The sequence below is a fragment of the Tyto alba genome, unplaced genomic scaffold (genome assembly GCF_018691265.1).
Source record: "Tyto alba isolate M040663 unplaced genomic scaffold, T.alba_DEE_v4.0 Super-Scaffold_17, whole genome shotgun sequence".
In the NCBI taxonomy this organism is placed as follows: domain Eukaryota; kingdom Metazoa; phylum Chordata; class Aves; order Strigiformes; family Tytonidae; genus Tyto; species Tyto alba.
Genome location: NW_024881279.1, coordinates 7,709,460 through 7,732,994, shown reverse-complemented (window position 1 = coordinate 7,732,994; position 23,535 = coordinate 7,709,460). Strand labels below are relative to the sequence as shown.

Below are 23,535 nucleotides of genomic sequence, written 5' to 3'. Positions count from 1 at the left end.
ATAAACAGCTTCTCAGATTTTCCATACCCACACACTACATGCCTTAGGAGAGCCCATAGGTCCATTCTGCTCGGAGACAGGTTTGCAAGCTTGCTGCTTTCCTTGTGAACAGCACAGGTCTCCCCAGGGTCAGGATTAGACCCACCACTTGCATCTCAGTGAAACAGACTGTGCTTTGATGGTGTTATCTCACATGCATATTTGACCAGGTGCATCACAAGTGGACAAACTACAAAACCTTCCAAAAGAGAACAGTTTAGTAAGATGCTCAGGTTAAACACCAGGCTTATTGGAGGGCCTTCCCAAGCAGCTGGGGAAGTTCACCAAGGAGTCCGTATCTCAGAAGAACAGCAGCACAGCTATTTGTTCGGAAATTTATAAAATATCCTCAGTCACAGCCCTGAAGCACTTGTTTTCTTTGCCTTAAGTAATTTTAAGATAGTTTGCCTTTCAAAGTCCCGTGAGGCCATTACATTAGTTATACTCTGAAGAGACCAAAATCCTCCAAACGATGATGTTCGTTAGAGTAACTCAAGTCTTGTTTTACAGTATTTCATGGCATTAATATTTAATAGAAACATTTGTTTGTAATGTTTCCCATTCAACTACGCCCGGAGTAACTCCAAATCAGACAGGAGCGACCAAACTCTGACAGAGGCCGTGCTGCTCCCGCGGCACAGCCCTGTCAGCGCTGGCTGCACAGACAGAGTACACTCCACCTCTTTCTCCCACATCCACCCCCTTTTCCTCGCCGAGACACGCATCTAAACCATCTCTCGTATCTTCCTGATGGCCAGCGCTCCCGATTTTGGGAAATTTGGGATTTCGTTTCGAAAACGACGCACGCTGAGGACCCATGGCAGGCCCTGTGTGTTCCTACAGCTAACTCCCCGCTAGGCTGCGTCCCGCCCGCCATGGCCGCCTCCCTCCACGTCCCCGGTGACGTCATGCGCGGGCGTTCCCTCCCCACTTAGCCACGCCTCTATGTGGGCATGTCTCCCGCCCCTCGCCCTCGTGGCGTGGGGCGGGGCATGGCGCGCCTGCGCAGTGCGAGGAGCGCCGGGCTGCAGTCGAGGCGCCGGGCGCGGAGCCGGCGGTGGAGCGCGGTGCGGCTGCGGGGGCCCCCCCCCACCACCCCCCCACCCCCGGGACTGGAGTGGAGCATGGAGCGGTGGCCACCAGCCGTGGCCACCGGCCTGGGCAGCGGGACGCGCCTCCCGCCGCACTAAAGTGGCGGCTGAGCCGCGAAGCGAGGCGCCGAGCCGAGCCCCGCGGCTGTGTGTGAGCGCGACTGAGGCGGCTTTTCCCGGCGGGCTCCCCAGGGCCGGCGCGGGGCTGTGCGGGGAGGGGGCCGCGGCGCCGCCCCCGCCTCCTCCCCTCCGCTCGCCCGGCACGGGCAGAGGCGGGCGGCCGGGGCTCCCCCCGCGGCGGCGGGCGGGCGGCATGAGCGCGGCGCCCTGAGGGGCCGGCGGAGCGGGGCTCGCCCCGGGCAGCCTTCCCGCGTGGGGGCCGCGGCCGTGCGGATCGGACTCGGCTGGGACCTGCCATGACTCCCCTGGCTCCTCCCATGGCATGAGCCCGTGCTCTCCTCCCCCCCCCGCCGCCTGGTTTTGGTCTTTCTCCGCTGCTGGGCTGTCAGATGGGATAAAGCACACCCGGGCGTGTGGGGCTCGGCGCTTGCCGCGAGGGAGCGGGAGGAGCGGCGGAGGCAACCGGTGACGGCTGTCGGCTCGCCCGGAGTCGAAGATGAGCCGGCGGTGGGCTCGCCAGCACCGGAACGGCGGCTCCTCCGTCCTGCTGCTGCTGCTGCTCTGGCACGGCTGGGGCCGGCCGGCCGGCGCCGACAACGCCAGCCAGGCGTACTACACCGCCCTCATCAACGTGACGGTGCTGAGCCCCGAGCGGGGCGGCCCCACGCTGCTGAGGATCGACCGCGGCCGCTACGGGCAGGATTCCCCCAAGGTGGAAGTCAAGGGCCTGCTGGTGGCTCCCGTCCCCATCAACGGAGGTAACGCGTCCTTCGCGGCCGGCCGTGGCTTGCTGTCGGGTGCCTCCTTTACAGGGTGGGTGGCCTCTGGGATTTCAGACTTTCCTAGAGAGCTCTGACAGAAGGGGAGGAAGAACTTACCCAGAGGAAAATTAAAAAAAAAAAAAAAAAAAATCCGTGCTCTGAGAGTGCTGGCTTTAATAACGGCTCTGCAAAGCATAATGTGTTTTCCAGCATGAATCCCAGTAGGCTAGTCACATTGAGCTATGAAGGTGTTATTTCTAAACTAATTACAGAGAGTCGGTAGTGATAGTTAACAATATTTGGTTACAGTGTTGCCATGAATCTCAGAACAGCTGCATACTGTCTCAAGCATCTGGATGGATTTTGCTGCTGCATGAAGTCATGATTTGTCCGTGTACGTTTCTTAAAAATGCTGCTTAAGCTGTCCATCAAGATTTGGAAAGACTGAAGCCATCAAGCTGTTACTCATGGCTGGTCGAAATGTGCTTGTTTGAGGGGTACTGAACACTGTGTAGTGCTTCCAGATAAGTTTTCTTTTTATTAAGTGAAGCTGTTGTGACAAATTGCTTTCTGAGAAATGTTGGGTTTTATAGAGAACAATAATTTAAACAAGAGAGGGTATTATCTTGATTATTACCTGAAATGAAACCAATCGCTTCAGTCATAATGATGTGGGATTAGTAGTACCTTATTTTGAAAACCCTTCTTGACATTATCTAACCTGCCATCTTTAAGAAATGGACCACTTGATAGATCACAGTGGACCCAACCTGTCTCCTGGAGAGTAAACCTCTGAATAATGTATTAAATTAAATAATGTAGTCAGTTAAAACTAGACTCCAAGTGGTGAATATTAAGAGTTTTTTAAATGAATTGATAATGCAGAACTACTGTATTATTAAAACCTTTTAAAAATTTACCAAATCTTAAGACCAGGGAAATGCTCTGATGCTTCTTCAGAACAAAATGCAGCCTGCTATAAGCTTCTAGTGTGTATGAAGCAGACTGTGTATCAGCACATGCTTGCCAGTTTTATTGAAGCTTGGTTTCATTAGCTTTACGAAGTGTTAACTAGAATATATTAATATAGCATATTTTTTTGAGTGGAAGGGTGAGGAAATGGAAAGTCTACTGTAAAATGATTTTCATTTGTATTTCAATTCCTACCTTCACCATCCATCATCTCAGTGTCAGCTATCATCAAATATGCTCAGTCTGTCTTTCTTCTGCTTCCTGATATTCCTCACTTAAATACACATACCTAATGCCATATGAAATCAGGAGGCTTTCCTGAAAGCGTTAGGCACATAAACGCTGTTACTGCAAGTAGTATTTTTAGGGGTTTTAAAACTGCTGCCTTTTAATATATGCAAGCTATCAAAATGCTTGATTCTTATTTTTCTAAAAGTAGCTGCCTTATTTCTCAAGCAAAAGGTTTGATATTACTTTTTAACCTGCTTCTGTAACTTTTTCTGATTTCTTCTGATACGGTCTTCACTAAAGAGTGATTAAAACATTGAGGGAGGCTGACAGCATTTTCACAGGAAGCTAACAATGAGGCAAGAGCTAAATAAAATTCTGCACAGTCCATAAACAGCATTTTTATACCTTACTGCTAAGTATTATGATGAATAAGTTCAGTGAGAAAGCACCGCAGGAATTGTGAAATTGCAGACCTCATTTTCTGCAGTTTTGACATGCTGCCTTCATTAAAGCTTTGCCATCAGTTGTTGGAGGGATTCAGTTTTGTCCTGTTTGTCAACAGAAGACTGCTAAAGCAAACATGTAGCAGCTGTCTTCCTTTCAAGTTTTTCTGAACTGTTCTATGTAGGTTGTTACATAGTATACATTTTACTTTAATTTTGCTGAGGCATGCTTCAAACGTGGCTTAAAAACATTTCATATAGTAGGAAAGATTGCAATATTTAATGCTTTTAGTTAAAATGCTCTTGAATGCTTAGGGGTCTTAAGTTTATATTATTCTGCTTTTTTATATCTAGTTTTGATTAAAGACAATTCTGTCTTGCTCAAAGTAGTTGCTCTGATGACTTTTTATCAGCCTGTTAATATTGCTGTAGAACCTGTTTGAAAATAGTTTTTTCTAACAGTGTTTAACATGAGTAGCTATTACCAGCCTTTGCTGTTAGAGGAGTAAATGCTCCACCCCAGTTACCATGTGTCTTAAGAAGAGAAGGATGCTAAAACTGTTAACTATGTTCAAAGATACTTTGACTTTGAAACTTCTTTGATGTCAAACATTCACCCATTCATGGGCTATCTCTTGGAATTTCCATGTGGGTGTTCTATTAGCACCTTGATGGTGTAGACTGGAGCATCCATGTTTGAGAGTTGAAATGTCCTTAATGTCACATTTTTTGAATGCTGTGTTAAGATCCCTTATTAATTGTCTGCAGCGAAATAAATGAAATTACTAATTCAAGATTTAGGGCCAATGATCTGCTGCTAAACAGACACCATTTGTAATAGCACAGCCTGTGATTTTTAAGTGTTGTGCTCTGCAGTGGTTTTTGTTAACTTGTGTTCTTGAGTATGCCACATATTTTATATACTACTTTTTGATGTTGCCAGTCCTAAGTGATTATCCATCCTCTAAATATCAGTGCAGAATGATGTATTCAGTCACTTCTCCCATCTCTTTAGTGGAATTTCTGTAATCTAATTCAACCCTGTCATGTTAATACATGTATTAAAACTCTTTCCCTGTTCTTTTTATAGACCCTTGTATGAAATTGATACCAGCTTTCAAAAGCAATGTCCCCCTGGAAGTGATACGGCAGTAATTCGCATGACCGCTTGTGAATGTGACTTGTGAAAGTGCAGCTCCAGTGAGCTGGCAGCCACAGTTGGCTGCTGGGTGTAAATACAGCACCTGTGTACGTGTATCTTTCCAAGTGCATCAAATGCATGATAGCAGCAGACTTTCTCTATTAATTTCTCTTCCGTTCTTCCACTTCTAGTTCCTTTTCTTTCTTCCTCTAACTTGTTGATCTTTTGCGATGACTTAAATAATTTCTTACAAAAGAGCATTTTAAACAGCTTCTGGATATGAATGCTTGCAGATGATCAAAAAATGTTCCTCTCCTGCATAGAAGAGTAATAGAAAAATGTGTCTTCACAGCCTGATACAGCTTTTCTGATAGTTTAGTTCAGGTTTATATGTTCTCTTCGGTGAGGTTACTGAGCCTCACTCTTTGGTGAGGTTCTCATTCAGTCTCGTCCTCCGTTACTTGTGACTTTCTAGAAACATGCATTTCAGTCCAAACGTCTCACAGAAGCTGCCTAGGTACTTGTGGCAGTGTATGTACATGGACTGTGTAAGCATGCAGCCCTGTGCCACTTAAGTGACCTCTGCTTTTAAGCATCTTTGGTATTATGTGCCTGACACCAGCTGTGGTGCTGACCTTTACATGTCGGGCATATTCCTCTTGCTATGACAAATCAAGCTAGAAGCCACTGAAAACTCAGTTTAATGGTCTTTGGTAGAAACTGCTTTGTGACTTTTGTTCACCTCCATGGTGAACAGGACTCTTCTGTAACTGGTGAGTGGGTTATTGCATGTCATTCTGGGTTTGGATACACAGCTGAGGACTGGGAACATCAGTCCTGTGTGCTCTCAAAGTCCCCTTGCAGATGGGACCTTGCTAGGAGGCGAGGTTTTGTGAACCTTGGCTGGCTTGGGTAGTGGGGAAGTGGGCAGGGTGATTAGGACCGGAGATGGGACTGATAGGAAGTGAAGTAGCAGCAGACTCAAAGTCAAACTTAAAAACCTTAAGACTCACTGAACCAAAGGGTCAGGAACAAGAGGGTGAGGGGGGATGGAAAGGGACCAGAGGACATGTGGGGAGGTGATGGTTGTATGAAAGCTGCACTGGAGAAAGAACTCATAGAATGTGGAGATCTCTGCTGAAGGGGTAGTAGGGTTGTGGCTGGGCAAGATGACTGAATTTGAGGAAGAACATAGTCTAGAAAAAGGTGGAAGTGGGGAAGAAACAATATTGTCACAGTGTTAGGAATGGAGGTATATCTTGGCACGGTACTGTAACTATAGCATTTTGTAGCATCTGACACTTCATAAACATGTTGTGTGAACAAGTTTTGGCTGCAGAAGGTTTAAAACACCAGTTTCCTGGTAACTGCAGAGCTTTAGGTAACATTCAGACAGAATTTTGTGTTCCTTTCTGGCCCAGAATCCAAATCAGTAAGCTTTAGGAAAATGCAACAAGCAACATATCAGTAGTGTAGTGGAAGAAAAATCTTGTGCCATGCATCCATCCTTTACCACTGGTCTCAGTATCCAGCTTAATTAGTAGTCATTAATTGATAAAAAAAGTGGAGGTTATATATCAGAGTTTACAGCCATAATTGTAGTATACTTACTGAGCTAACAAGATTAAACCCAGACTATTGCAGGACTCTGCTAAGCTTCAGTAATTTTTCTTTTGTTTAACTTCTTCCCTGAAACAAGATTACCTCTTGTTCAAAGCGTTTGTTTTAGTGTTAAAGCCAACTTTAGTCAAAGCAATTACCTGAAATAGCTCTTGAAAATAAAATATCGCTGTACGTAATTAATTGATATAACTTTTAGAAAGTAGAAATTGTAACTGGCTTGAATAAGGACTATATTGATAATAACACAAGTAGTAATATATTGAAATAAAAGACATATATTACAGGTATTAAACCCTAATGGGATAGCAAATAACTGGTACCCTTCCTTGAAATAAGAATCAGTCAGTGCTGCTGTGTTACTTCTGTGAATTGCCCAGCTGAATTCCTTTTCTGGAAGTTTTATCACAGGATTGTAATGAATGTGTTGCACAAGGCTGGCTGTCTTGCCAGTCAGGTGTGCTACATAGCACTTGCCTGGGCAGTGCCTGCTGGAGGGAGGGAGGGAAAGCTTTGGGCTGCAGGTTGCATGGGACTGCATCTTCCCATGTGCTGTTTTCTTTTTGGAGTCTCTTGATCTGCTGCCCCTCAAAATATTGGTGGTGTCTTTCCACCTATTATATTACAGTGATTGAAGGTCAGACTTTAAAATGATTTCTGTATGTGTAGCTGAGAGAGCAGCTCTGGCAACTGGTGCTGGCCTCAGAGTGTTACCTAAGATGCAATCAGTATTGAGATATCCGACCTTTAAAAAAAGAAAATAAAAAAACATGGAATAAAATAGTTAATGCCTGGCGTGGGGGATCACGGCACTGGCCTTCTTCTGTGAAAAGGGGACAAAGTCTGATAACAAGTCAATGCAGCAACCTTGGCTGAAGTGGGGTATCACATCTGCATTCTAAGCCACACAAGATCAACATAAACGCATGTTATATGAGAGAAAGCAAACCCAGTCACAGTTCAGAAATAGGAGGAGACGGTCTGCATTCAGGCAAGTGTGTACTTATTTCTGACAAAGCCTCTGGCAGCAGACCTATTAATTTCATTTTTGCTTCCACAGTATGGCTATCCCTCTTATAGGGGGAAGGCTAAAGGACCTGGTCAAGCAATTGGAAAAGATGAGGAGGAAAGTACCATTGCTGTGCTAACGTGAGCTTGCCAATACCACTTCAGTAGTTGAGGAAGCCTGGTCAGATCTATTGCGTTATTAACTATTTCTTTCACATGAATTCCTAAAATGCAGTTACATTAGTCCTTCAGTGGGAAGGGCTTTTCAATTTAAAAAAGTGCTTAAGGAGAAACAGTTATATATAAATTGTGTGATCCTGTGTGTTCTGCAAGAGGAAACTGAAGCTCTCCTAAAGTTGAAAACAAACGTGCAGCCTAATGGTACTTAAATCTCAGCTGATCCTTCTGTAAAGAGGAAGATAGGAAGGGAGATATTTACAACAACATTGTACATAACTCTTTAACCCAGCAGGCTGCCACTTCTAACAGAGATTTGTTTTTTTGCCAGCACATTCATGGTGCATAGGTAGATGTGGAGAAAGGAAAGGTGGAGTAAATAACTTGTATTCCAAATAAGTCAGAAGAATAGCACGTGTATAGGGAAACACATATGGTTTTCTGTATGCTTAGATCTTCTGAAATTATTAAATTGAGTGACTTCAGACCATATCTTTTTATGTGCAAGTGATTGTTTTAGAATAATTAAATGTGAAGTTGCTTTTCATTCTGGCATGGACATCATCCAGGTAATACTTGCAAGCCCTAGTCTTTTAGATCTGAAGTGGACTTTGGACAACGGAGCATAGATGGCACAAAACCGGAGAGCTATCAGTGATGATTCTTGCTGACACTGTTTATGTCCCTTACAATGCCAACTGATGTGCCTGGCATGTTAGGTGTATAGCAGATGTTTTATTTTAGCCAGATAATTATTCTAGAAAGGTGACCATGACTGTAAGACTTTCACTCTTTTCAGAGTGTAGTAAGTCTATTGAAAAAATCAGCAGAGAAACTTAAGACTTTCCACTATTGTTCCTGAATTTTATTTAGTTAAAAGTGAGAAGGTTGCTTGGCATTTTTGTAGTATAACAGGATGCTAATGTAAAGAAAAGTGATTTGTGACTTTTAAATCTCAGGTGACTTGCACTTACTCTGTTCAGGTTTATCTAAAATAACTAGATTTTCCTTAATGTTTTTGTGTTACTTAAATAGTGCTAAAATAATATTGTCAGCTGTTAAATTTTCATCATGAGATACTGAATCTACCTCATCAGGAATAACATGCTGTATGTGTTTGAGTGGTGTTTGCTGGTCTATATCTGGAAAGCTTTTATCTCTTAATATCTTGTTTCCTAATCCTGTTGCTCTATCCAGTAACATTTCATGGCTCTGTCCACAGCTGAGAGACTTTGATCTCTGCCATGGTAGAAAATTTTGTACTACTTTTCCCACACATGCGGTTTCTGTTATCTCTTACTACATTCTCTGTCAGTTTTTAAGCTAAAAATTTCAAGCTGTACGAATTTAAAGGTTCCTACATAAATTTTTGTAAAGCTGAACCATATGACAGACTTTTGAGAATGCTGCCTCCCTTTTCAAGGTGCCTTTTGTCTTTTGTTTTTATGATTTTTTTTTCATTTTGATAGCCCATTACCTTATTTTTGTGTCCATTTTTGTTTTCACTTAGTGATTTAGTTTTGAGCATGATTGTACTGAAGCAAACTGTACGTAATCTATGGGATTGCTGCTTTTCATCCATCCCATATATTTTAAGTAAATTTACGTTGGCCATAGTGTGTACTTTCAGAGTAAATTTTGAAATTTTGGGAAGAATCTGTGAAATTGAATGGTATTTTCCAAAGTATGTATCACACCTGAGATTCTTGTATATGATTTCAGTGGAGAAAGGTGGGATTTTTTAGTTTTCAAGGCTTGAGAAACATCTTATAGTCTGCTGCTGCTTTCCCCCTCCCACATTAAGTGGGAAAAACAAGGAGGAAGTGTGCATTAAACTGCTTTAGTCTTAACAGAGGACACCAAGGTTGGTTGCAAATACTCGGAGTTATGTTTCTATCACATTTTCAAAAAGGACTAGAATTCCTTTTTTTTAAAAAAAATGTACTGTTCTCTTAAATTTAAGACTACAAAGACAAGCTACAAAAGTGGAGTCGGTATGAATGTGCACTCCTGTGATCATTGGGGTTCGTGATGGCCTGCATCAGTGCTCCAAAACAATATATGTAGATCAGTGCTAGCTAGCAATTTCCAAAGGGATTGGAGTAATAATGTCAGGGTAATGGAATAAAATACTCTATAAAATTTGGCTTCAGGCATCTGTATTTTGTATTTTCCCAAATCCCTATGTAAAACAAAAGCACAAATACAAAAATACAGCACATAGCCCTCCATATCTGAAATGTGTAACACAGCCTTGAAAAACAATTGTGAAAAGGATGTGCTTATATCTGGCTCCCCACCCTCCTTCCAGGGGAACAGGGAGAGGCACTTCTTGTCCAAATTAAGAGATGCAACGACTTCCTGTACAACTGCCACAGTATAGATTCATCTGCACTAGTTTTCTTTAGGCAAGCAAAAGATTTTCTTTCATGTTTCAGAAAAGATCCATTAGCTATTTGAATCTCCTTTGTTATAGGTTTTAACCTGAGCTATGTTAAGCTGAGAATGCTTAAAAAGATCTTTTGTTTTGTTTCCAGCTGATGTTAAACTGGATATTTTATGTGGTAGACCTTGTGCTGAAATCCCATAGTCTGTGCTGAAGAACTCACTACTTTAAAAGGATAATTTTATGGGACACTTAATTTGAATTGCTCTTATTAACTGTAATGTTTTCAGATCTATTATGCAAATAAATTGTTTGTTCATGTCTTGAAAAATCACTGTTTATCCCGACCATTTTTAGTAGCCAAAGATTCCTTTATCTTGGCATTTGAAAAAGTAAATGTATTTGTATGATAAGTTGCTGTTGGCTCTGAATTTCTAAAATCCTTTAATGATATGACCAATGTATCAGACTAAACTGTGTTTCCAGTTGTATAAACAGAAATGTGTTTTATCAGTTTCAGCTGCTGTACTGTGAAGTTGCCTTCTGGGTTGCTTTTTCTGCCTTTTGTGCATAGCTCTGTGTGGGTTTGGGTTGTTCAGGATACATTACGGCATCAGAAGGGACAAAAGAGTTTTGCATACTGTTGAATTTGGACATCTGGCATTTGCCATTCCTATTACTTTTCCTTTATACAATCAATACCTCTTTAGCTGACAACTTGAGTGCATCGTGTTTGCAAAACGGTTTGTTTCTCTATGAATTTGAATGCACTTCCTTGTAGATAAAATGTGCATATGTAAAAAGCTGATGTTGGCTGCTGGGGTTTTACAAGATCAGGTTTTAATATTGTCCTTTTTTACAGTAGCCTGCACATGTCAGATAAGTCTGAAGCCTTTTTTTCACAATCTCCTTTGTTTAGTTATACTTACCACTGCAGTGATATTTATGACTGCATTAAAAAAGAAAAAAGTTATCCTCCCCAGAATGATTGATAAACAGCTGTTTCAGAAATGCCTGTAGCATGTGAGCCATATTCTAATGTTTTTCAGCTTCTAGGCAGTTATTGATCCAAATGTGAATTCATTGTTCTAGCTGCACTAGAGTTAAAAATAGCTTGTGTTAGTGAGCCTAATTCTCGGGCATATAGTCACAGCTTTCAATGTGCAAGACTTGTTATTTTTCAAGACTTTTTTTTCATAAGAATGCAGTTAGCTTTAGGCTTTATTAACAAGAGTTAATAAACTTCCTAGTGCATAACAGTTAAGTAATTCAGCAAAAGTTGAAGTTAGGGTTTTTTTTTCCTGTTTGAATAAATTGCCATCTGTGTAAATGTATTTCCCATTTCAGTTGCAGATCGCCTGGGCTGTGACCCTCGAACACGTTTCCAAGTTCCACCAAACACCAAGCAGTGGATTGCTTTACTACAGCGAGGAAACTGTACATTTAGAGAGAAGATACTGCGAGCAGCTTCACATAATGCCACAGCTGTGGTCATTTACAACAATATATCCAGTGAAGAACCTGTCACAATGACTCATCAAGGTAAATAAAATGTAGCCTCTTTCACTGTAATTCTTTTTTGCCTGAGTACTCTTTTGCCATATAAACTATTGCTGAAGAGCTCTTGGCAGTGCACGGATGCTATTTGAAATTGCCTGTTCTCTAATAATGTTTACACATATGTAATATTAGAATTATTGGCTTATTCTGCTATGTTATTTTCCTTTAGCATATGTTTTATCCAATGAGGAACACTTTCCTCTACACTGAGGACATGGGTGTTTTGGAGTGAGTAAATCTATAAGATTTTAGGAGCAACCTGTTTCAAACCTTTCTGAAGAAGAGAAACTAATGAATAATGGAAGATCTAGAATTTTACAAAGCATCTGTACCTGAAGAATTTTTATAATAGCATGTTTTCAACTGGCTGTTACGGTGGGGGCTTTCAAATGTTAACAGGATCCGAGCTTGCATGCTTTTTTTAATGACAGTTTACAGAGGGTTCTCTTTCTACAATGTATCTTTGAGTGCCATACAGGAATCAACAAAACAGTAATTTGGAGAGCAGTTGCCTCTCTAAGTTGTCTAGAACAACACTGAAAATCTGGATTTCTACAGATTTCTACTTTTTTAGGGCTATCTAGGTATAAAGTTTCTCTGTTGTTAGTGAGTTACCTTAGCCAGTGGGAGCCTCATACATAAATATTTTCATTGGTTAAAAATCATTTTCACAATTCTGATAACTACAATTTTCATTTTCCTGGAAGGTTTTCTCAGTTTGGAATTATTTAGCTTAATCAGAAAAGGCCTATTTCTATATCCAATGGATATACTACTGGCCGATGCTCTGCATATTGTCACACGATTAGAATTTAATTCTTTTACTAATAAGTGTTATGGTTGCTTCTTTCTCTCTTTTTTTCACAAGGGAAATGTCTTGTGGCTTCTGGCTTAGTGAGGTTTGACCTTTCCAATTCTCTTTACCACAGGAATTTTCCAGGGGGATTTTGACCTCTGTGTCACAATTCAAAGCCTGTTCACAATCCATTTTTATCTTAGGTACCTTCCTTAGACATTTTTGCAAGTAATCTTCAGGCAAAAACTCCCATATTCTAGTGAACACTTTGTACTGCCTTCCTTTTGTGTTTTTTTGCCACTTCTCTGATGATGTAATACCTGCCTAAACCTTCAGCTGTGCCCTCTCTTTGAAATACCTGTGAGATTGTAAGGTCTTGCAGTCTCTGAGCAATGATTTGTGACTTCTCCTATGGCCTGGAATACCTCACTGTGGCAGCAAAAAAAGACTGCCATTAACAATACAGCTCTAGCGTTGTTTGTTCTATTACATGTTAAATCATAAAATGGGTTTGATTATAACTTTAATACTTTATTTCTCATAATGCTGTTAGACTTGGCAGCTGCTTGCATAGCAGTGGGATAGTATCTGTCTTTTGTTAGGAAATCCTAGTTCACTCAGTGTTTCATCTCTGCAGATGAGTGGGTTGCCTTTGAAACTATATCAATAGGTCAAGTGGTTCTGGTAGGTTGAAATAATGTCTCAAGTTATGAAATGTGAGAGCTGCTGTGGGTAAAATGGTGTCTTATAAGCTAGCCAGGCAACTGTTTGGATACTTGATACTTGGAAAAAAACTAATACTGTCTTCATCATGTTGACTTCCAAATATTTACTCTTACTCATGGTAATATTTAAAAAAATGTAATTACTAGAGATGATGCTTGCTTTATCTTTGAGTATTCGAGATACTGGGTTTTAGCTGCATGTACTCAGTCCCTGGTATACTGGAATCTCTGTCACTGATTTGGGCTGTAGGCACTATCTCAGAATTAATACTGGACTTGAAGTGTTAAAACTATGCAACAGACTAAAAGTAATTATCTAGAACTGAAGTACCACCTCAGCACCACACTGTAGTGAAGAGGAATGTCATTCCATGGCTTTTGATTGCATTATGGTCATGTAAGGGATCTCCTTAGCAATCTGCACTTTGCAGAGCTTCCTATAAATAACTTCCTGTTTGCTTGACGTAGGAACTGCAAGTGTGTGTAACTGAGATGTAGACTAGTCCTTGGGTTTTAGCCCTAGGCCAAGGAGGGTTTGGAATCCAGCATGCCCCTCAGTGAGAATTATTCCAAGTGGGATATAGATGCATGTATCTGCTTACGTGATGAGTGTATTCAAACAAACGTTGTGTGTAAAGCAGTCCTACACACGTTCAAGGCACTCTCTGGTCTTCCTTTTTCTGCCTTTTCAACCAGTTCACTGCTTGTATGCTTTAGGTGGTGAACAACCACATAATCCACTAACTAGATATTGTGGTGCACTACATCTCTCTAGTATTTTCTATCCCTAAAGGTCAGGAGGAGTTGACCCTGTGTATTTGATAGCTGTTCTGCTGCTGATTCAGTTAAATGTGTTGGAGTTGATATAAAGTGATAATGAAGGTGAGCCACCAAGTTGATACTATGACATCACATATGATGTCTAATACTGTGCAGTATTCCTCTTTTATTTTAAAAATGCATTGTTCACAAGACAATTTTGCAACTGTATGATGATGACAAGGTTCATGGCTTTAAGTTTCTTTCCACAGACAGGAGAAAATAGACCTTGTGTCATTTTATAACACTGTAATGTAATTTTTATGTTGCTGTGTACCAAGCCTTAGAAATATTCTGGCTTCCTAGTGGAGAAGAAGGTGGCAACTGCTGATCGTGCACAATCTGTGAACTGAATGCTTTTCTACTTTGATATTTCCATGAATTCCAATCATCCGCTTAGGCAACATCTATGCTAAAAATAAGTAAAATGTTATATAGATTTATGTATGTTGCCCACCTGCAGAGAGGTGATTCTCTGTGAAGAGAGCTCAGTAAGCAGTTCTCGCCTATTGGATTAATATTTTATCCAAGCTATTTTATGCTTGAACACACATTTGAAAATTTTAAACTTAGGGAAATCTGTTCATACTCGACATATTACTTAGCAGAATAAAAATTCCTGCTGGTGGTTAGATAACAACTGTCACTCTTGAATCAATCTATCATCACCATGTCAAATGAACAGTTTCTATTGCTAATACCAGAATTTTCTTTTCGTTGTGTGATAGTCCACTAAGTGTCTGCCTCTTCAACTCCAAGTTCAGTTTTAAAGTGGGTATTGATCTTAAGGAGTTGGTGAACTTTTTTTTAAAAAAAAGTTATTTGCAACATTATTTTATTTTTTCTGTATATATCCTTATATGTATTAATATGTGCATATAAAATAAACTTATTTTACACATTATTTTAGGTGTCCTCTATCAACCTAAGTGAAGGACATCTTTCCCAGCATAGATTATGTTAAACTATGATTTCACTGGCAGGAAGGCAGTTTTATGAGTGGTTTTGCTTGCTACTTCTCTTAAAGCAGAACAAAGACTGTCTAATGTAAAAAAGAGACTGAGTGGTAAAGAAAATATGTAGTAGCTGTCTCCTTTATAATCAATTATGGGAATATGAAGGAAATGCAGGTAAAATAGTATTTGAATTCTTTTTTTGTGTGTGGTGGAGACAGTCCTGTCAAGTACAAAATATTTTAAATTTTATATTGACCTTCTCTATTAAAATCTAGACCTTTATGTGGATTTATAGAAAAGAATATAAGCCAAAGAAGCCTCTAAAGCTAAAATTTCATACTCAGATAAGCAAATGTGGAAGTTGTTTCTGGATTCTAGTAACTACTGTTTATCAGTGCTGAAGAAATTTCATGATGTATTTAAACAACTTCTAGTATAATACCTTTGTCAGAGGATTTACCTGTTACAGGTGAAACCTGTAAAGTCTTTAGAACAAGCTGTAGACATCTCATCAGGTTCAATCTTTTTGTTGCACTTCTGAAGAAACAATGCATTTGTTTTCTATAAGAAGGTGTTTCTGTTCCGTGATGTGCACAGAAGGTGACATTCTCCTGCTGTAGTACTGCAGGAGAGCTGCCCAACGCTGGCTTCCAGAAACAGTTTCCTTTCAGGGGGAGGATTTCTGGCCCTGTATTTACTTAAAAAGCACGCTAGCACAGGAAGCAAGGTCTGTACTTGCTTTGAACTGTGATAAAACTGAATGTATTTTACGTGGATTATTTTAGGTCACTGGGTCAGAGGCAGGAAGGACAGGAAGTAATTTGGAGTTGTTGCCATCTAATGGCTATTCCATGGTCTTGCCCTCATTCAGAGTGGGTAGAGTAGACTGCAGAGATCGGCAGTCGAAATGCCGCTCTCCTCTGTTGTGGTATTCTCGCTGCGTGCTGCACATCTCTTCCTCTGCCACTTTCCTTTTTCTTACAAATGTCTCTTCATGTATCCGTAAGCTGAACTGATGTGTGAAAGCTATGGCAGGCTGCATTGCAGATTATTTTGCACAAATGTGTGCTGATGAATATTTCAACTCTGTACCAAATCCACTGCAAAACTTTCCCTGGATTGCAGACACCTACATTTAATCCACAGCTGAACACTAATTTTATTGTCTATTAAAAAAATATATAATATTGTAATATTATTAATTTACTGTAGAGTATATATTAGTGAAAAGGAAGGAGAGATGTGTCATTAAAGTTGAAGCTTTAAAAACGGTAAAACAATCAATAGACTAACCATAACTTGCATATCTTTGGTCATTTTATATTGTTTATTGTTTATATTTGCTAACTGGAAATGGGAGCAAGTGTCAGCAGCATTATAGTTGATCCTGTTTCCCACTGTGTTTCTTGGAGGTGTATCCATCAGGAAAATATATCACAATAGATGGAGATGTCTGACACTTAACAAGATGTGGAGAGGAGTGGTTAAAGCACAGATTTTGAACCATAAGGAAGCACTTGTCTCTTCAAGACAAGCCAGGGAAACCCCTTTACAAAACTAACATAACCCCAGTTCCTTGCAGAACTTTTTACCAGTGTTTCTGCGTGGTATATGCCTCATCCACAACTGAAATAGCAGCGGTTAGGATCATTTTTCCTTAGCCAACTGAAAGGGTAATTAGTTCTGTGACTGTAAAAAGGCCCACGGGACTGTTAGTGACTGTTAAGTAATTACATTCTTTTTCTTATCCAAAGTTTGAGCTCCAGCAGCAGAATAATTCCCAGAATCTATGGATTCAGTGGAATCAAATTTATGATACTAATCTATGAATATGCTATTTATGAAGCTCTAAAAATATTTTTGTAGTGTCCATGGGTAAAGCTCACTTGCCATTTCCATGCTTTGCTAAATTTGTTTGGCGTGACTGTTTGGGTTGATGGATCTGTGTGGAAGTTGTCTGTAGGTAGAAGAAAATACATCAGCATGATAGATGTCCTTCTTAGAAGTACCTGGGTTTTTTAACTCCAGATTCCATTAGTGAGAATACAGACTGCTATCCAGAAATAACAAAATGGAAGCCACCTACTAGCACCTGAGCACACTACAAAATGCAAGATTACAGAGACTTTTAGGTATCAAAATCCAAGTGTGTCTTAAATTGATGAATGGACCAGTAAGGTCTACATTACATTAATATTACTGAATAATCAAGAATGTGACACTGTAATTGGTGATTGGGTGTTAAATCCAGATCTAAGGTAACAGGTTTTGGACATTGTTCATAAGTATACATGAAGAAAAGTTGTTTTCAAAGATAGAAAGACTTGGATATTTTGGAAATATGTGAAATTGTGACATGAGGAACCTTTTTTCGGTAATGTGTCCTGTGTTAGGGTTACATCATGTCCCTAGTCATGGTTTTTATTAATTTGCTTTTGTTCAAGGTTTGAATATAAAATTTAGTTTACTTTGTTAGCATACTAATACCTTAACAGTAGAAGTATTCATTAAATAGGACTGCAAATACCAATTACGCACTATAATACATAGTTAAATGCTTTGTAAAACTATGTGAATGAAAGAAAAAAAATTGTGCACAGATTGTGGAAAGGGAATGATAAAATGATGAACTCCTTCGTACTAAGTTTATTTTTTTTAATTCTTCTGACATTGAGTAGAATGGCCATTTGCTTTTCAGAAAAATTGTAGTGCAAGTAGATGTGAAGAAGCATTGCTAAAAGAGGAAAAAGTTGTGTGAAATGTCTGTAAAATCATTGTAACATCTGTCTGCTTTTTCCTTATCTAGGCTTGGTTTTCCCTGCTGTAAAGAACCCAAAAGGTCACATGCATTAAAAAAAAAAAAAAAGTATAAATATAAATCCCAGAAGATAGAAGTCATTCAACAGAAAGGGAATATATAAGTACAATGATCAAGGCAGTTGGAAGGGGGGTGGGGGGGATGACAGATGACACCAAACCCAGTGTCCTTACCATTTTAAGTGATCTCTGCTGCAGTTCTGGTTCCAGAGATGTATAGATTCTCCCTTTGGGTGCAGCCTCCTTCTCAGCCCAGGCATGAATCTGTCTTCCTGATGCCCATCAGAAGCGTTGAAATACTTGCTTTCAAAAGTCAGGATGGGACAAAGAGTCAGGAATTGTGGGACGCTTAGAGAAGAGGTGGGTGCATCTTGTAGCTTAATAGATGGCTCTTAATTTTTCTAACAGGCTTAGTGTCACTTGACATGACAGAAGACGAAAAGGAGCTCTCTGGGTGAGGTTGATGGAGAGGAAATGATCTGCAGTAAAGCAGAAGTCCAATGCCTCTCTTCTACATACTGATACTGTATTGTATCTTTGAGAGACTGTAAGTGTTGGTTTTCTTGAGTGGGGTACGGTGGGTGTTGCAGAGACAGCTGGACCTTGTCAAGCTGGAGGACATCCAGGGGCATAGCTCCACCATCCTTCATATATCAACATGATTTGCATTTGTGAATGAAGCAGGAGGATTTAGCTGTGACTACATGTTTTGATCTTCTACAGACTTTTCTTTAAGAAACATCTGCCTGAGTATCAGAAATGAGCAACTGGGTTATGAAATAATGTGTCAGCAGTTTTAATCTTAATATGGCCCAACAGTTTCCTCAACTGATTTTGTTCTTTAGCTGTCCTTTTAGGTATTCTTGGCCACAGTAGATTATAAATCTGGTTGAAAATATGTCAAGAACATTATACTGAGGCATCATTTCTTGTTTAATGAAGGAGGGCAGGCACTGGAAAGTAATTTCTGCTTACAAGATTATTATTTATCACCTATGGACTTAATGTGTTACAGACTAGCACAACAAGAATCTGATTATGCTTTAATAATTATTTTGAAGTTAATTGTCACGCCCATCTTTGGAAAGTTACTCTTGCTGTTTCTGGTTTTCTAATCCTGTGTCTCAATCATATGTCTGCTTTTCTTGAAGGAGCAGAACCTTGTGAATGTGTGTCATGTCTGTTAGCAGTACAGCAATGGGTGGGACATTGCAAAATACTAAAATGTATGTAGTCATATTTAGAGGGCATGGTGCAGTGCCCTTTCTTAGAGTGGCAGAGTAAAATCTGTCATAGCTCTCTGCTGCAAATAAACGTTTTGAGTGTTCTTCAGACATAAATTAACTGTATTTCGGTTGCAATTCACAGAAGCCTGTTCCTCACTAAACTTGAATATCTACTTCTTTAAGTAGACAGTCAGAATTAAAGTTTTAATCTCAGAAGGTTCCTCTTTTTTTTTCCAGGCTGTTTTGCATAGGTCAGTGTAGCAAAGACACTTGAGATTTATGTAAATATCTGCTCAATGTTTTGGGATAGCTAATTGTTCCACTGGTTGTATTTAACTGATGCATCCCTTAAAAGCTTAACTTTTAGGTTACAGTTTCATATATTGCTGTCCTTCATGATTTTCTCATGGTTGTGTTGTAACATCTGTTCTAGTATCTGACCATAAAATAGGTACCTAAAGTAAATGTTTATATACATACAAGAATTCAACATTTTTGGTATAAAGGCAACAGGAAGACAAATGTTTTAAAATACTATCCAGTGTCATTTTCAAACTGCTGTATATTGTTGGCATTAAATTTTTGCCTTGCTTAGAACTAAATAACTGACAAATATTACAGGTTTTTTCTGTTTTCAGAAGTATTTGATTTGGGACATCTCAAACAACATATTTTACTCTTGAGATTGCACTTGTGTGTTGACAGCTTGAATGTGCTCTTGTTTACTTTGATTAGATCAAAATAAAAATATGTGCAGCTAGACCTGTTTTAATTACTCTGAAGATATGCCAAGGCTCTTCCTCTTGGTGTCTGTTTTTCCCAAAAGCCTGTTTTAGAATGTAAGACTCTTCATGACAAATTTGTTTTATTTCAGACTAAAATTTTAAGGTATCTGAACTTATGTATTTTTCATCAATGTTATATACTATGGAATTTATATTTAAAAACTATGCTCCACAAGCCCACCTTTTCTAACAGTGCAGCTTTGCATACAGCTCAGTATGCCTTTTCCCTTTCCCACACATCACCTTGTGGGTTCTGTGGTTTATATCCTCTGTGGCTAAATCCCTTACCTTGTAGGAGTAATTATTGCTTCTGCCTCTGCTCCCTTGCAGCTTAGATGTATTCTGGTGTTTTCACAGAACTTGTGATTGGTCTCTCAAAATTTCATTTGTTGCTTCCTGTTTTCTTTGTTGACATTTTGTGGAATCCCAAATTCTGTTGGAGCAGTTTCACTGTTAGTTTGTTATTCCAAGAAATCTGTCACTCACAGTAATAGGACTGATGCCTTTCCTGAGTACTGAATAGTGTGTGGTGCTGTATTTTTTTTTTTGTGATACACTGTTCACAAGTGCTTTGCATACAGTTACAGGATTTTACTAGAACAGGGAAGTCTGGAGTGTGAAGATGAGCAGTTTTATTTCCAATTACATTATTATGGTGTTCTGATTGTTGCAGTGAAATAGGCAGTGATATCTCAATGTCTGAATCCAACCTACAAGTGACTGCACCATTCTTTACCTTTATTAGGAAGGTGGGGATTTTGTTTGCTTCTTTTAAGTACCCTGAAATTTTCACCAGCAGAATTATTCAGATAAATGTCTGTTAAGCTTAGTTTTTTCAGAATGAAGTAATGAAAGGCTTCAGTTGCAATTAAATATTGTCTGCTATTTAAGGAGAGAATTACATTCTTTCACAAGCTTGAGATGAGTGCAGTCTATCTGCTTCATGCTGTGTCTGCAGCATCAGCAGGCACTATCAAAGATTTAGGAAATTACAAGGACTTTAGCCAAAAATCAGCCATTAGAAGAGCACTAACCTTTCTTATGGATATCTGACTTAATTATCAGTTCTCTGCAAACCTTGTTACATCAAATCGTAATAGTTCAGTGCCTCTTATAGTCAGTCCAGCATTTGCCACAGTTGATATGGGATCTGAGTTTTTGCCTTCCCCATCTGTGAGAAGGTGGTTGAAGCATTGCAGCAGAAGCAGTAGTTTGGTGCCAGGTTGATCATATGCCCAGGAGGAATCCTCTCACCTGTCCTTCTCACTAAGTATGGACTAAACAGCTGCTTAAAAAAAAAAAAAATTAGCTGTTTGGCAGTTGCGTTTTGCCAGGCTGCCATTCCCTGCATCTTCCAAGGGAGGGTAGTTGGATGGAAGGTGCCTGAAGTCTGTTCTTTGGCCCATGCCTGGTTCAAAGATCCCATGCCATGGAATTGTGACCATAGTTGTCCATATTTTGAGCTTCAGACAAACACTTGGTAGTCAAGAGTCAACAAAACAAACATAAAAGGAAACAGTTATTTACTTGTGATAAGACTAGTAATTTTTCTTTCGTATTACTTTCTACTGACTTTCTAAATGTGCTCTTTTAGACTTGCTGGGAGATAGGGATAGATTAGTAAGAGAGCAAAGGAGCTTCCTTAGGAGGTCTGCAGGAAACTTCTGGATGTTGCTGTTTTTCCCATCTTGTTTTTAGTGTCTTCTCAGCTTTTAAGTCCTCTTTTCTTCTCTTCTTCCAATGTAATATTACACAGATTTAATGATTAGTTGCAACTTCATCCCTTTTCATACATACAGTTGTATAACTATCCTAATTAAATATGTGCATGGTAAAATTGCAAGCTATAAAGAGCTGTCTGGGCTTGGATGATAGTAATTAAATGATTTATATTTACAGGCATCAATATTTATCTTATGCCTACTGTCTGTCCTAGCTTGTCATCTATGGTTGAGTGTGCAGCTCATTGACTTTAGTATTCCAGCTTCTTTTCTTTGGACACTGTGTTTTTGGCTGAGGAGAGTATTGCTTTTCGTAAGATTATGTAGTAGGACCATATTCTAACTTTTACAAATACTGTTACTTTTTTCTGTGCTCACCTGAGGATTTTTTTTTTCTGCTTAAGTTTCAGAAATGCAAGGTTTCAAGGTGCTTAAAATAAATGAGTCAGTGTCTCCTTCTGCCCCCAATTGTTCTCAAACAGGCAGCTCTTGCTAAAATTACTTAGGGTGATGCCACTGACAAAAATACGGATGAACCAAGTCCCAGTTTCCACTGAGCTTCAGTATGTTAAACAAGCACAATTTATTTTTCTTTTCTGCAGTTCTCCTTGGCTCTCACAGGGTCAGAAGCAGCAGTAGCACTTTGGCTGTTCCCAGTTGAATCATTTGGATGCAAATCACTTTGCAGTGATGCCAGAGGTTCCCTTTGTGCTGGGCTGTATATAAAATGCATGACAGATTGTCAGCTTTGTCACATTCCGTGGGCAGCGGGGAATAGGTAGAAGCTTCAGCTTTTGATTCAGATAGAACTTGACTAGTATCAGAAGATCTTAGTCAGCTTGGCTTTGCAGATAACTGTAAATCATGTCAGAATGCTACATTGAGTGCTTCTGACCTATATCTTGATACTAACAATTCCTCAGTGCAAATAAACATCTACTAGGGAGCTTAGCAGAACATGTGCTGTGGGAAGTACAGTCCCCCTGCACCCTTCCCTGCCTTTCTTCACTATATAAACTAGATATGAAGAACAGAAGTAAAGCCTAGGGAAAATACCAAGCAGTATTCATTATCTGCTCTTGATTGATCTTGCACCATCTGAGCTGCAGGGGTTTTGGGTTGCAGGAGCATGTGCTGCACCTATGTACAGAATCTTGCAGGAAAGGTGACTCTTGTCCTGTTATTAAGTGCTTCAAGTCTGGGCAGGGACTGTCTTCCAAACTGGACAAAAAGGAATCCAAGTAGATTTCCTCTGCAAATAAAGCAAGTGGTGGATTTTTACTCTGTTTCTGAGCTTTACTGCCTATTAAATATCTCGGATAGTTTACATGAAACCAAACTCAGAATGTCTTGAACTGAAGTGTGTCTGGAGGGCTGAACTAAAGTGGACCTTGTGTGTATCTGTGGTATACTAGTGATTAAATAAGTTGTATTCATAAATTGTGTTGGGTTTTGGTTGCTGTTCAGACCTTTGGAGTTATTGTGGCACTTGTTTCAAAAATTCTCATTCAGAAGGAAACACTAAACGTTCTTTTGCTATTTAGACCCATGTTACTAGAACAAGGTGTAAATGTCTTTACCATTTCAGTTTTAAATAAAGAAAAGTTGAAATTTGGGGGGGAAAAAACAATTTTCGAGCTGTAGAATGTTTTTAAGTTATTATGCAAACCTTAATTTCTGAGACTATCAGCTTTGATTCTTCCAAGGAGTTCTGTCAGCACAATCTGCAACACCAGTGTTGGGAAACTTGCTCTGAAAACTGAGGATAGTGATTGTAAAAGTTACTGTTTGGCATGGTGAATAGAAAGAGCAATGAGATAATATTTAAGACTATTACACAACTCCATTAAAGCCCCCATTTTGGAAAATTATGTATCTGTCTGGGTCTGTCACCCTGACTTACTGTGCCCTGAGTTTCAAAGATACTGCTCTTTTGGGTCTTCTACATCATCTTGTGGATACAATAACTTCTTAAAAATCAGATTTTGATTAAAAGACTTGGAACAAATTACTTGTGTTAAAATAAGACCTCAGGTTCTCTCTTCACTGTCACACTAGCTTCTTGGTAACTTAAATCCACTCTAAATCCAGAATCTCGGGGCTGAAGTCACTTGCATTATACAGTTCCTCTCTAAAGGAAT

The 23,535-nt window shown here is 39.7% G+C and overlaps 1 protein-coding gene across 3 annotated transcripts in view; it reads left to right on the top strand.

Moving 5' to 3' along the window:
* The first annotated feature begins 1,053 nt into the window (after nucleotides 1–1,053).
* RNF130 (ring finger protein 130) overlaps nucleotides 1,054–23,535 on the top strand; it is a 49,168-nt gene continuing 26,686 nt past the window's right edge. For all 3 annotated transcript variants that reach the window (XM_033006219.2, XM_033006217.2, XM_033006218.2), the window contains exons 1-2: nucleotides 1,054–2,008; nucleotides 11,337–11,531. In XM_033006219.2, the coding sequence (XP_032862110.1) occupies nucleotides 1,747–2,008; nucleotides 11,337–11,531 (457 nt within the window). In that variant the 5' untranslated portion in view covers nucleotides 1,054–1,746. The remainder of the gene's footprint in view (nucleotides 2,009–11,336; nucleotides 11,532–23,535) is intronic.